Below are 15,443 nucleotides of genomic sequence, written 5' to 3' on the forward strand. Positions count from 1 at the left end.
GGAACCAAGTTATGAACATAATATAATCGAGCATGCTGTTCATGGCAAGTATGAATTACAGCTTTAAATTGTGCCAAAACCACGATTTGATTATGAGGCATATCATAATGAGGGACTCTGGATAAATTTTGACCACCTGGGGTTCTTTAATGTGTACAGAATGCACGGTACACCGGTGTTTTCGCATTTCATCCCCATCAAAATGTGGCCACTGCAGCCAGGATTCGATTCGGTGCTCTCGGGCTTAGTAGTCTGATGCCTTAGCCACTATGCCACCACGGTAGGTGCAGCAAACCTCGGATTCCGTAGAAGGCTAGTCCCCATATGCAAGCAGACACTTATAAACAACAAAAAAGCACCTCTTTATGTTCGCTTCCAGCGACAGTTGTTGCACTGAATCGGAGGCTGCAGTGCTCCACCGGCATGTACAAGAAATGCTGATAAGCCGAGAGATTGCCAAGAACATGAGCATTGGTATTAATTTGTAACAACCATTTCATTTCCCATTCTTATCATTCATTGTGCCGAGTATCTGAGCCAGGCAACAACAGTGGTGCAGCATTGTTAGAGCCAATGATGAAAGGCTACATGAATGGAAAACTAAATGTATTGTTATAAAATATAGCCGCTTGGCTGCGCATGTACAGTGCATGACTGTGGCTAGGGTTAGACGGCACATCTTGTAACCACTTGTACCTTCATACTGGCAGCCACACGCTCCTTCCACCAAGGTGCAGCAAGCTGTGTGCACCAAAGCAGAGGAGGGCGGGGGATTCAGCAGCGTCGGCAGACTGTAGTGTGAGCTGGCAGTGGTACAGTGCATGTGTAACCACTGAATTGAATTGAAATATGAGGTTTTACTTGCTAAAACCACGATTTTATTATGAGGCACGCCGTAGTGGGGGACTGAATTAATTTTGACCACCAGGGTATCTTTAACATGCCCTCAATGCACATGACACGGGCATTTTTGCGTTCACCCCAATCGAAATGCAGCTACCGCGACCGGGAATCGATCCCGCGAGCTCGTGCTTAGCAGCACAACACCATAGCCGCTAAGCCACCGCAGCGGGTGCTTCTCTGTCGCTCTTTGGCACCTTTGTTAGACGCCAAATGAAAGGTTACCATAATTATGAAGGTTACCATTAAAATTTAGAAAGGAGCATTTGGCAGGGCATTGCTATCAATGCTGCTTCAGCTGAGAGGAAATGTGTTAAATGAGGAATGGGAAAAGTAAACATTGCACTCTTTATATCTGCATTATTATACTATTAGGTCATTTTTAAAGATTACCATGGTAATACATCCACTGAACATAATATATTCATTTACTCCGATGTGTTTCAGGTTTGAAGAAAAGCTACTGCAGGGCCCGTTCAGGTGTCCTGTGCATTCAGTTACAAGCCTTGATTTATAACCCATTACTTCGTTGATAGCTGGACTACCACCAGACAAATTATCAAATACTCAAAGACACAGCTGAAAATGAAATTTAGGCAAACTCAAAGCATACATATAACACTAACAAGCATGTCACGTAATTATCCTGAATAAAGGCACCAATTTAATACCAGCTCACTGAACAAACAAAAAATAGATAATGTTTTCAGTATGTACACACACTTTGTAGCATTGTGATGCTAACGTAAAAAAAAAGTAACTATGCAGTAAGCATTAAGACTTTAGAGGTTGAATTGTGCAACATTTTGACAAGACACACAGAAGAGAAACACACACCACAAACATTAAGACTTGCTGTAGAGATGACTCCTTGTGTGACTATATCATGAAGTACTCATGTACATGTTGAGTAAGCCACTTTGATACATCTAACATACGAACAAGACATCACACATAGTAATGTGATATTACACAGTGCCATCACTGAATAAAACAAACACAAGGTGATGAATGCACAACTATCCACTAACATGTGAAGTTAAAAAAGTGATCTATAGTCCACTGCTACTAGCGTAGCTCTAACTTCATGTTCTTTTCTTCTAGCTCCTTGGGGTCTCCATTTTCAAGATAGAATTTCCTCTTGACATGAGCAAACAGCAAGTCTGTGATGAGAAAAATCTGCAAAGGTAAAGGTAACATTGTCAAACATATGTTTAACTTATTTTACAATATTGCATGTTTTAAGGGCCTCTCACCAGGCCCCATAGCAAATTTTGGTTATACACTGGAAGTTGTTACGTGTCCTCTAGGGAGCGTTCTGCCCAAAAAAATTTTCAAGTCGGCTCATTAAGAGGAAGCTTTAGCTCGGGCCCAACTCCGACGCGGCCTATTCAAATACATGTAAAATGCAAAAACGTTTTTATGAGATAACCACTGGACCGATTTTGATGAAATTTGTTGCATATGAAAGAGAAAGTTAAATTCTAGTGACTGTTGGAAGCGGAATTTCGATTTAAGGCTTGAATTTTCTTAAAACGATTTTCAAATATTTGACCGTTTGAAAAAAATAGAAGCACGAAGTTTACAAATTCATAGCTCTGCATCAAGAACTGATATCGCGGTTCTGTAAACGGCACCCATTAGATCATTCAAAGCGGACAAATTAAATATATCATTTTACATCTTACGTGAATTTGTTACGTTGGTTACAACGGTTTTGCAAAAGTTGTATTTCCATATAATTAAATTTTTTTATATTCATGTGTAACATATCAATTTTGTCCGCTTTAGATGTACTATTAGGTGCAATTCACAGAATTGTATTATCATTTTCAGTGGTTGAGTGACAGAGTTGTAAACTTGATAGTTTCGTTTTTTGAAAATTTTCGATTTTTGCCAATTTTTAATAAAAAATTGACAACCTAACTCAAAAATTCGAAACCAACAGTCACTAGATTTTAAATTTGTCTTTTAAATGCAACAAACCTCGTCAAATTCGGTGCAGTGGTTGCCGAGAAAAACGAATTCTCCTTTTACATGTATTTAGATAGGAGCACTCGAGCTAAAGCTTCCTCTTAATAGCCGAGATAGAAATATTGCAGTGCCGCGAACCCATGATTTCAGCAGGCGGGCTCCATTGCATAGCGAGACTCCCTCTCCACTCCCCTTGTCTAGCCTTTGCAAGCGAAATTCCTTCCCCGTTTTCTCCCATGCCGGACCTCGAGGATCGCGTGGCACATACGTCACGGAATCCGCCTTCACTTTCTTTTTTTGGCTTCGCTTTTCTTTTTCCAGCGCTACGCACTTCCGCTGCCGGCGTTGCATGCAAACTGTTATCGTTTCACGTAGCGCATGATTTTGCGTGCTATGCACAAGGGCACATGACTAGTGGTATAACTCAGTGCTACACGAATACTGAGGCAGTACAAACGGATCGCAGAGCATGATCACGTGCCAGGATATAGTAGAAAATGGCATAGTTTTGGTACCTGCGCACGTGACCGCATGATTGTGGAAACAAGCAGACGAAGCAGACATTCCGTTTGTGTGTTTTATTATTTCTCTAAAGTTCAATTCGTCAATTCAAGCAACAGATCACACAAATAACAGATGGTGCCTTGAATAATTCTCGAAGTCACATGTCACCCCGAGCAACGTCACACTGCGGACTCGAGTACATAGGCGCAGGGACGCGAGTGCGCCATCCTCCGGCTTGGAGCACGGCGACCGCAAGGAGAAGGAAAAATGCCGTTCAGCTTGAAATTTCAGATCTTTCCGCAACATGTAGCAATGTAATACTTTGCAGACACGATCGTTATCACGCAATGTATGCTCTGCGCTTGTCAGCTCAAAATGGCCAGACCTGGTGAAAATGGCCAGACATGGTGAGGGGCTCTTTAAGCACATCATACACCCCATTACGCGCAACCAACTCACCCAACTACCTGTGTTGACCAACTGTAATATATTTGTTGCACCATATGCTTGCGCGTGACATCTGAAGGAACTTATTAACTGCTTGGTACATTATGGTAGTGTGAATTTTATAAAGTTACAGGTAATGACAAACGGCCTTTGATGTGATATCGTAGGTTTTATGTCAAAGCAGAGGTGCAAGATATGGTTCATGATAACATGACACAGCAACTATGCAGGTTTACTCACCATCTTCAAATGATTACAAGGCCTGTTTAAATGTAACAATCTATATGTACGTGTATTTGTAAACATGTGACTTAAATTTTCTGTAAATATTGAAGACAATTCCGCAGAAAGCAATTTTTAATATAGCCGTTAACACCTTTTATCAAAGTAGTAATTTCTTCACTCATTTGTGGCTTCTCCCATCCTCTCTTTACTGAAATTGTATGAATGGTACAAGGTAGGTTCACAGCAGCATGTGCAACACCTGAAATAGTTGGCCACTCACAAGTAACCATGCGACTGTGAATACATTCTGTTCTCTAATTCATGAAAACCTGCCCAAGATATCTGTCATGATCAATAATGCACTTGTGTGCATTCCAACATTATTTTTTGTGAGCAAAACATTACAAAGGACATAATGCAGGAGGAGTCACAGATCCCTTTAACAAATGCTTATTTCATCCGCAGTGAAAAGTCACAAACAAATATAAACCAAACAATTATCTTCCTAGACAGTACAGATTTACATTTATGAGCTGTTTGAAGCTGCTGTCTTACCTGGCCAGTGTTGAAAGCTAGTGTGATGCCAAAGTAAAAGTTGGCATTAGCACTACTTGAAAAAATCCACAAGTGCCAGAGAAGCGGTGCAAGCGCTGAGCACGATACAAATATACAGCCAACCAGAAAGTACTGCTTCATATCTGCAAAGAAACAAGGCAAAACACATACAGTATCTTAAATGAGCATGCTGCACAAGTTATTTGGGTTCTGCAAAATGTGTGGTGGGCACAGTGGAGCGAAGTGCAATGGGGCAACAGCAATAAACTTGTTCGAATGCACAGCGAAACGCTGGTGTGATAGCTACACACCAGGTGCACAGACCCAACAGCAGTGGCTAAGTGTTCAGGTTATTTCAGCCAACATCACCACCTCAGTCATACATATGAGATTATGTCTTGGTTCCTATGCTTTCAATGCACACTCTGATCTTTTGCTCTACTTGCAATTCATATGCAAAGCTTCTGCTACTGAATGTACATTATAAATTCAGGTTACACGGCAACCATGGGCATATAAATAAAAAACTTGTTGCATCTATTTGAGACAAATAAACAGAAAGCTCTGGACTCCAGTGACTCGTTGGTACCAAGACTCAATTACTGCCTACAAAAGTTACGTGCCTTTGATTCCGGAATACATTTAGAGACTCGCATGTGGTATTGAGAAGAAACCCCTGGTGTAGTCCTGCAAACCACCAGTATACGCAAGGGTCGTTCAAAGCATCTTTCTAGATGCTTTTGCCTTCATTTGCCGAGTGACATCTCAAACATACATTACATCTGATGCAAGCTTTCACTATAGCCATACTGCCAACATGTTCCTGTCTCTTATCATTTTGCTTATACTTCAATTCGATCATTTGTTGTACAGACCTTGGCTTCATCCTAACTTATTCATTCCCAATCCCATACTGGAATGTTATCTCTAAACTTTATTAAAAAAGAAACAAGAAATGGCACTGCTCTGCACTTACATGGAAAGACATGTCTCCAGATTGGAAGCAGAGATGTGTAGAGGGCAACATCACCAATACTCGGGTAGGACTTGAAAACTGCAGTCAATGCAACCACCAAAAAGAACAAGAGCAGTGGTTCTTTCCTGCAAATGTAGACACACATTCCCAGTAGACTTTCATACATATTTGATCATGCTTTAATGATATTTCTCTCGCATTTAGGGTATTAGAAGCATACTACATTAAGAAATATGGAGACACATTTGTAGCCTTGTATCATTCAGAAAGCACCTTGTTGGAACTTGTAGCATGAAACCATTATCTGTTGCCTTTCCTTTTTCCGATTGTGGTCCTGTGATTCTGTACAGGTCTTCGAATTCTTGTGCATTATAAAGGCAATTTTGAAAGCCTGAAAATACAGTTGGTAGTGGTGCTTGTCTTGTCTTCGTCTGTGTATGTGTTAATTTGCACTACCCTTCCAATAGCTGTCAATCAAGAAGGGTGTTTTGGATCATTGTGCTTCTTCCTAGCATTACTGTGTGTATTTATTGAAGCAGTCCACTAGACAGGTTGAAGTAAAAATCTGCGTTTTGAATTTTGATAAGAATTACGTACTCCTGGAAGAATCTGACTATCGTCTGCTCATGTTCAGCTGTGCCTGCCAGTGTAGGATTGAAACTTTGGGCACACTGCTTATTGGCGTTGTATCCGGCGGGTCCTACTAACATCAATTAGTTTAGAACACTCGCCTAGCCTCGAACCATGCGAAACTTAAGGTCAGATCCCATGTACGTTTGCCACAGTGCACTCACTCCTGGAAGCTCCTGGCTAGATGCCTTGGCGGCTAGCCAGGAGCTATTGACAGCACTTCAAAATGTGCAACTTGAATGTGGCTACTATCGTCAGCCAAGGTGGTGCAGGACAAAGCCAATCTGCACCACATAGCATGGCCAGACAGGAGCACATGAACGCGAGCATGCACTCTAGCCCTGTCATGCAAGTAGCAAATGCTGAGTTATTCTGGCTATACGCACTACACTTAGAGCCACAACAGTTGCATGCTGCATTAGCTGCGTAACAGAGGCACCAGAGCCGCTGTAAGGTATAGCAAAGAGCTCACTGTGGCTTGCTGAGATTGCTCTCTGTGGGTGATGTGGCACCAGGTACGTGGCGAGCTGGCCTGAGCACCAACCAAGTCGCACACCTTTGAGGTGTGTCGCCATCACGGTCGAAGCTCGCAACGTTAAAAACCCTTTCAATGCGAGTTCCGAGCATGGCATTCATTGCTTAGCCGATGTGCACGCTGCCAACATACTCGCATTAGTGAACAAATAGACAGCGTTCCATTCGACCCTTGTAAATCATGCAACTGTCATAGAGATAAGTGCCAAAGAAAATGTGCTACTCTTGCCACTCGGTGAGAGAAAACACAGCTGCATGTAGCAATTAGTACAATGTAGCACAGCAAAGGGATCAGTCACCGTGAGCTGAACCATTAGTTGAGGAAACCTCCGAGTTTATTGCATCGCAGGTGCCAAAATCACAAGTAATGGCATCTACATGCGCATCCCCAAGTCAAATTTAAATTGCGCTCCATGGTGATGTTCAGTAGGCAGAGCTTTGTGAGCACTGCTCCTCTCTACAGACTTTGCAGTGCAAGGCATCGAAGAAGGAGTGGGAGCTCCGAAAAGAGGATCAAAGGCGACCTTTCATGGCCAATAACCACTTCTTCAGAATGCTTTGAAGTACTTTTTGTCAAAAGTATTTCTGAAATAGTGTATTTTAACGTCAAGTGCCTTTCTCGACTTCAATAAAATGTGTTGCAGTGTCCCTTTAATGTGCTCTCACACTTCTCGTATTAACAAAAAAATTAGTTTTGAAACAAGCTAAATTTTAGTGGTGCGAGAATATTAGAAACTTTTGAATAGTAAATTGAACAGTGTCCTATTCAATTCGGTCTTTGAACTGAATAGTCACTATTCATAAATACAAATATTTTTCTACTACATTTTTAATATTTCAATAAGTCACCTGCACCCAATTAAACATAAAATTGGGGCAAAAGTACAGTACATTTTCTCCCCTGTAGGCATAGTATAGACATAAAACATGACAACTTGCGTAGTGGAGCAGGCTACGTCACTTAAGGTAGCCATACTTCAGCCACTACAGAGAGATCATTCGCATTCTATGAAGAGTTCTGTGCATTCGAACAAACTACTTGTTTGCTCCTAATGTTCTATTTCTGATTTTAATAAACAACACTTTATAATGTACTATGTATAGTCACAAACTTGTTAACTTTGAAAATACTAGGATGTAAACAATGTGATAACGGCCCGTTCATTATTCTAAAACTATTCAAAAATTAGTTGAGGTTTGATTTGATTCAATTCGCCTTTGACACTATTCGATTTGTGTTTGATTTGGCCTCAAAAATCACTATTTGCACGCCTTTACTAAATTTGCAAAAAAATCTTGTTTTGTAGCCTCTGCATTGCTGTGAAATTGCCAGTATATACCACGCTTCATCCTGCGAAAAGTGAACTGGGGCTCTGCGCTTAAAAGTGACTGCTTTTGCACATACCGCTGTTTGTTTCAATGGCAGAAATATTCAATTCTGTTCATAGTATTCAGACAATGCCCACACTGCGCCCCATTACAGAATACTGAATACAGTCGAAACTGGATATATCGAACCCATATATAATGAATTATTGTAATACGACGAACAGCAGTAAAATTCCCTTGAAAATTTTTGCACAATATTTTTACTTTATATATCGAATTACCTATATATCGAACTTTTTTGTGATGCCCTTCAGATTTGATATATCTGGGATCAACTGTAGAAAAACTCTCAGGTACAGAGTAAAATTTTCCATTTTGCCTGTTCCATTTTTTCAATTTCCACTTTTCCATTTCACCTATTAAAATCTGAGGATTTTCAAACCAGTCCAAACACAACAGTGAAATTTATGCTGCTTTTGATGCAAATTATAACACGAAACCAGCTGAGTAAATCCATCCTCTGCCTGCTATCAGTAATAAAAGACAATATTAGTGCTCAGAACAACATGCACACTTAAATGGCAAAGTGGCCTCAATCACAAGTGAGCAACACATAACTCAAGACAGTTTATTAAGTTCAAGAAGGAACTCATGAACAACCCTTCATACACAGTCACTCATGAACAACCCTTCATACACAGTCATCTGGGAAACTGAATGCAATTCCTGTCAAACACTATTCAAATACAAGCAAAGTCTACACACAATGCCCATAACTGCCAATGCCATTTCCAATTGTGCTTCATACTGACGCCTGTATTCTATGCAGACGACAACGACTATAGCGGCATTAACGAACTCCGTCTAGTGGGTTACTGAGATTGGGTGAGGACAAAGAGGACGTGCCTCTGTTCTGTTTGTTTTTGAACAGGTTATCCTGTTGTTCTTGAAGAATGTCTCCCTGTCTTCTGTCCACGTTGTACCATGACACTGGTGGATGTGCTGGGTACTGAGCTCGCCTGATGCTCCAGAGTCCTTCGGGGAGTTGTTCATCTAGCCCGGACGCACTGTCACCAGTTACGACACCCATGGATCGCTTTAGTTGTCGGCTGCTAGGCCTTGCCCCAGAGTTCTCCCTTCTTCAACCACCTCTCTCCAGGAGCTGCACACATCTCGCAATGGCTGAAACCAGCCCACCGCAAGCACCCTGAAGCAGCCGGTTTCCCAGTCCACAACAGGTAACCATTCTGCATCCTATGGTTCCCCATCACTATCGCGGTGCGGTCTTCGAAGACACTGAAGACTGGCTTGACAAGTATGAACGCGTCGCACAGATTAATCAGTGGACTGAGTAGCAAAAGCTCTTCCACATCTATTTCGCCCTTGACGACAGTGGCCGTACTTGGCAGGAGAACCGCGAAGCTAGCCTAACGACAGAGAATGACTTCCGTCAGAAAATCACAGATACTTTTGCGAGTGCCGACCGACGCAACCGCGCCCAGCAGATGATGGAGCTACGGGTACAACAACCTAATGAGTCGGTCACAATGTTCGCCGAGGACATAGCCCGCCTCTTTCGTAGAGCCGACCCGAACACGACTGAAGAAAGAAAGTTGCGCTACCTCATGCGAGGTGTAAAAGAGCAGTTGTTCGCGGGGCTTGTGCGGAATCCACCAGTCACCATCGCTGACTTTATCAAAGAGGCTACGGCTATTGAGCTGGCTCTTCATCAACGGTGCAGGCAGTACGATCGACTGTCCACCAGCACCACAATCAATGCCGCCGTAGGGACTGCAGAGTATCAGAACCCCTCGCGTGAATTGATCAGAGAGCTCGTCAGAGAGGAAGAGCAAAAGATTCTGACACCGACATTGGATAGACCCGTAGCATCAATCGCTGAAGTGGTGCACAACGAAATCAGGCAGGTGTTCCCGGCAGCCGATCTTCAAGACCACCAGCGCCCCATGAGTTACGCCGCTGCGGTCAGATGTCCACCACCCGTTACAACCACACCACTGTACCACCAGCCTCCAACAGCCGCTCCTTGGTCGCCGCCGCAAGAGGAGGCTTCGAGGCGCGCGCCCGTTATGCCGCTGCAGTCATACCACCAGCCGTCGTTCGCTGCACCTTGGTCAACGCCGCAAAACGATGCTACGGGACGGCCGCAATTTCGGAGAACCGGTGTATGGCACAGCGTCGATAGGCGGCCACTCTGTTTTCACTGCGGAGGCGCAGGTCATATTTCGCGTCATTGCTGGCATTGCAACACATCATTTTGACCTCATCGTCCGTGGTCCCTATGGCCGACGTGAAAATGACGATTCCATGCTACACCGCGGCGACGCTGCTTTTCAGGTACCTCCAATAGCGCACCCGAATGACAAATCCGTACCCAATGATAGGTCTGATTTCGGCCATCGTTCGTGCTCTCTAACCCCTCCGTGTCAGATGGCTTCACCTACTGGACGTACTTTTGCTGACCTTCGAGGATGAAGGTCACCCAGCCCACGCCGGGGAAACTGAAGGCGGTGACCTCTGGGGGTAAGGTTGCAGGCCAGCCACAGACAATGAAAAGCCCCCCAACACTCCCGCTGCGGAACGCTGTGAAGCCGATAAACTCCGAAGAAATTGTGAGTGCCGACACTGATGTTTTCGTGGATGGGCAGCCAGTGACAGTGTTAGTCGACACTGGTGCCGACTTCTCTATAATGAGTCAGGAACTCGTCCGCCGCCTGAAGAAAGTAAAGACGCCATGGATGGGACCTCACATAAGGACGGCAGGCGGCCAATTACTGATGCCTACTGGAAGATGTACTTCTAGAATTAACATCAGGGATTATTCTTTCGTGGCCGCTTTCATTGTTCTTCCTGTGTGCTGTCAAGATTTGATTATTAGAATGAATTCCCTGAAAGAATGTGGCGCCGTAATTAACATCCCGGATCACATGGTGACGTTTTATAAGAGCCCCAGTTTAGTACATTGCTTATCACCGCAAGACCACTCCTTTCGTCTAACAGAAGACGACGTCATCCCACCTCGATCATGTACCCTTGTTTCGGCAGCATGTGACATACCGTTTCATTGCGAAGAAGTTGCCGACCAAATAACCACATTGTTGTTCGCTCATGGTATCTCAGTTGCACGAGGAATTGTAAATTTCACCGACGGGCGCACGAATCTGTTCCTAACAAATTTTAGCACAGAGCGACGGCACCTTCCAAAGAGCACAGCTGTGGCTTATTTTGACGGTGTAGCGGATCTCCGCGGCTGCTGTTCACTACTTGAAGAAGCGCCTACACAAGACCCAGCTCCTGTACTTGATGTCAGCACTGCTTTGTCGCCGCACGAACGAGAACGGCTTCTTACGCTACTGGCCAAATTCAATGACTGCTTTGCGTCGATGTCTAGCGTCGGTCGGACGCCACTAACAAAGCCCCGAATAATTATACAGCAAGACCAATTCACCAAAATCCTTATGTTGCTCCCAGAGAACGTGAAGCTGTACAACAAGTGACAAAAATGCTTGAAGACGACGTAATTTAACCATCAATGAGTTCCTGAGCATCTCCTGTAGTTCTAGTCAAGAAAAAAGACAGCAGCTTGCGTTTCTGTGTGGACTACTGAAAACTAAATCAGGTGACAAAGAAAGATGTGTACCCACTTCCCCATATAGACGATTCACTCGGCAGGCTTTGACACGCACGTTACTTCTCTTCAATGGACTTAAAAAGCGGATATTGGCAAATCGAGGTAGACCCGAGAGACCGTGAAAAAACTGCTTTTGTGACACCAGACGGTCTATACGAATGTAAGGCATTGCCTTTCGGCTTGTGCTCTGCTCCTGCTACGTTCCAATGCCTCATGGACACTGTGCTTTCAGGCCTGAAGTGGAAAACCTGCTTAGTGTACCTCGACGACGTCATCGTGTTCTCCGCAACACTTGAACACCTCGAATGGCTTGAAGCGGTTCTGCAGTCCACCTGGTCCACCGACCTTACCCTGATACCGCAGAAGTGCCACTTTGGCTTTGCAGAACTCCAGTTTCTTGGTCACGTCTTCAGCCACGCAGGTGTCCGCCCGGATCCTGAAAAAATTGCCGCTGTCGCACAGTTTCCTGTACCATCCGATAAAAAGGCTTTCAGGCGCTTCCTTGGCCTCTGTGCCTATTACCGGCGGTTTATTGCAGACTTTGCTCGCATTGCATCACCGTTAACTCGCCTCAAAAGAGACGACGTTGCTTTTGTATGGGGCGATGAAGAGCAAGGAGCATTCAACGACTTGTGGCAACGTCTCCAGGCACCTCCAGTGCTTGCTCATTTTGATGAGACCGCTCCTACATTGCTCCACACTGATGCCAGCAATGTTGGCTTGCGAGCTGCTCTTGTGCAGCGGCAGGAGGACACAGAAAGAGTGGTTGCCTATGCAAGTAGAACACTTTCACGCACAGAGGCTAATTACTCCACAACTGAGAAAGAATGCCTCGCCGTGGTATGGGCAGTGATGAAATTTCGCCCATATTTGTATGGCCGCCACTTCACAGTTATCAGCGACCACCATTCACTCTGTTGGTTGACAAACCTTAAAGATCCTTCTGGACGACTGGCACGTTGGAGCCTAAGGCTGCAAGAGTTTGACATGGCTGTCATGTACAAGTCGGGGAAACGGCATATGGATGCTGACTGCCTGTCTTGATCACCGTTAGAGTCACCTGCTCCACCCGAAGAAGAAGACTTAACATTTCTTTGTGTTCTGCACACATCCACCACCGTGCAACAACAACGGGACAACCCTGAGTTGCTTGAACTAATCAATTACTTAGAGGGAAGATCTGCAAAATCACCTAGAGTTTTTGCAAGAAGACTGTTATCATTTTGTTTATGGGCCAAAGTCCTTTACAAAAGAAACTTTTCTTCGACCGGGTCCCCCTATCTGCTAGTCATTCCTGCAGCCCTTTGAACAGAAGTACTTAAAGCCTGTCACAACGAGGTGACATCTGGTCACTTAGGCTACACGTGAACATTGGCCAGAGTGCAGCAAAGGTACTACTGGCAGAGACTTACCACCGCTGTGAAACATCATGTTCGCATTTGTCTCGACTGCCAGAGGCACAAGTCGCCTTCGACGAAACCAGCCGGCCTCCTACAACCCGTCCAAGTTCCTTGAAGACCATTTGATCAAATCAGAATGGATATTTTGGGCCCACTTCCTACTTCTACTGCAGGGAATTGCTTTGTTATCATCGCAACCTACTATCTCACACGTTATGCTGAACCAAAGGCAATCCAAAGAAGCACAGCAACCGACGTGGCGTGATTTTTCATTGAGCATGTTGTGTTGCGACACGGCGCACCAACCGTCGTAATAACAGACCGAGGAACCGCATTCACGGTTGCACTTTTAGATCACGTCTTGCTGCTAAGTGGAACGGCTCATCGGAAGTCAACCGCCTACCATCCATAAACCAATAGATTAACAGAGCGCCTAAACAAAACAATTGAAGACATGCTCTCAATGTACCTGGTTGTTGAACATAAAAATTGGGATGACATCCTACCTTATATCCCCGCTGCGTATAATACGGCGAAACAAGGGACGACGCATGACTCCGTTCACGCTTGTTCACGGACGGTATGTATGAACGATGTTGGATGCGATGCTTCTACACGACTTTGACGACGCTGACACGGATGCGGATTTGTTTACGCAACGCGCAGGACAGGCTCGGCAGCTCGCGCGCTTTCGGATCTGCCAGCAGCAAAACTATTACACGGGCCGCTATGATCTTCACCATAGAATAGTAAGCTATGAAGTCAGCGACAGAATGCGGGCTTGGACACCCATACGGAAACGAGGCCTTTCAAGGAAACTGTTAAGGCGATACTTCGAACCTTATAGAGCATTGCGGCGACTCAGTGATGTCACGTATGAGGTCATTCCCTTCTACGCGGTGCCGCATACACTGTCCTGAACTTGTGCACGTTGTTCGCACGAAGCCGTATGCGAGCGAATAACCATGCGAGAGACTCTTACTTCCGCGAGTGACATTTCTGGTTTAGCATCGGGGCGATGCTCTTTTAGGGAGGGACAAATGACGCGTGTATTCTATGCAGACGACAACGACGGTGGGGGCATCAACGGACTCCGTCTAGTGGGTTACTGAGATTGGGTGAGGACAAAGAAGACGTGCCTCTGTTCTGTTTGTTTTTGAACAGGTTGTCCTGTTGTTCTTGAAGAACATCTCCCTGTCTTCTGTCTGTGTTGTACCACGACAATATGCAACTACAGCATGCATATGTGCATGCACACACACACGTATGGGCACAAACTGTGCACATTCTGCAAAAACGGTAGGTATTTATGGAATTCAAATTAATGGAAATTTCGACAGATGTAAATTTTAAAAATACATGTTCCATGATTATAGTTCAGATATGCATATGAAAAAAGCTCGGTGTGTGCAACTGCACAAATTGTATTTGCATGGAATGAATACTGCTGACCAGTACAAAAAACTGAACACTACAGTGCAGTTTAACTAAATTTGGTAAAAAAAAGAGTTATTAAAATGGCAAAACTAATTTGGTAAAACGTCATTAAATGTTATTAACAAATTACTAAAGCTTAACAAAAATGACTTACTTTAAATGCAACACCGCAGTCGTGGCCTCGTGGTGAAGTGCTCACTGACTGCAGAAGATCACGGGTTTGATTCTCACTTTCGCCAGACACCCACCAGTTTATCGCAATGGGCACAAGCATCACCTGGCTTGGCACTATGCCTTCCACAGGTGTGATAGCTTGGAAAAGGGCGTCAGTGCCACTACCGTGGCAGCAATTTTTCATGTGGTGTCTCAAGGCACCTATCACGTGGGGACGCCCTCAAAGTTGAGAGAAAAACCCTTTCCAAGTGTTAAGGTCCCATTATGACTGAGCACCAGGCCAGCAGCACACTTGTATTTATCTTACCAATACATACCTGGTGGCAGCTCTCGTCTGCCTCCCAAAGTCACAGCGGATGCTCTTACCAGAATGCTGGAGAATTTGTTTTGCAGTGTTCTGTCGTAGTGCAGAACATTAGGCATCAAACTTCAATGCAAATTAGGCAGCACTCTCCAAGATGAACTAAAAAACCTTGGCAATCCTTCTATGTGGGGCTGCGCTTTATCTTTTCTGCTCTTTTTCCTCCACTGTATTGATTGGCTGAGCCAAGTGCAAACAGCACTTGACAATGTGCAAGTGCCAATGACAATTGCACTGAATGGTCAATACCAGCAAAAACAACATGCAACAGTGTGCGTCAGCCAGTGACAAATAAAGAAAGGAATGGATGAGGAAAAGAACAATTACAAAACCTAACCCCTTATCAGA

At 44.3% G+C, this 15,443-nt stretch overlaps 1 protein-coding gene across 2 annotated transcripts in view; it reads right to left on the bottom strand.

Annotated features, from left to right (window-relative positions):
• Positions 1 to 1,474: 1,474 nt before the first annotated feature.
• Positions 1,475 to 15,443, bottom strand: part of PIG-U (phosphatidylinositol glycan anchor biosynthesis class U) — a 57,702-nt gene continuing 43,733 nt past the window's right edge. For both annotated transcript variants that reach the window (XM_075698474.1, XM_075698481.1), the window contains 3 exons: positions 5,582 to 5,706; positions 4,606 to 4,748; positions 1,475 to 2,079 (listed from right to left, as the gene is read on the bottom strand). In XM_075698474.1, coding sequence (XP_075554589.1) covers positions 1,969 to 2,079; positions 4,606 to 4,748; positions 5,582 to 5,706 — 379 coding nt within the window. In that variant the 3' untranslated portion in view covers positions 1,475 to 1,968. The remainder of the gene's footprint in view (positions 2,080 to 4,605; positions 4,749 to 5,581; positions 5,707 to 15,443) is intronic.

The sequence above is a fragment of the Dermacentor variabilis genome, chromosome 1, assembly GCF_050947875.1.
Source record: "Dermacentor variabilis isolate Ectoservices chromosome 1, ASM5094787v1, whole genome shotgun sequence".
Classification (NCBI taxonomy): domain Eukaryota; kingdom Metazoa; phylum Arthropoda; class Arachnida; order Ixodida; family Ixodidae; genus Dermacentor; species Dermacentor variabilis.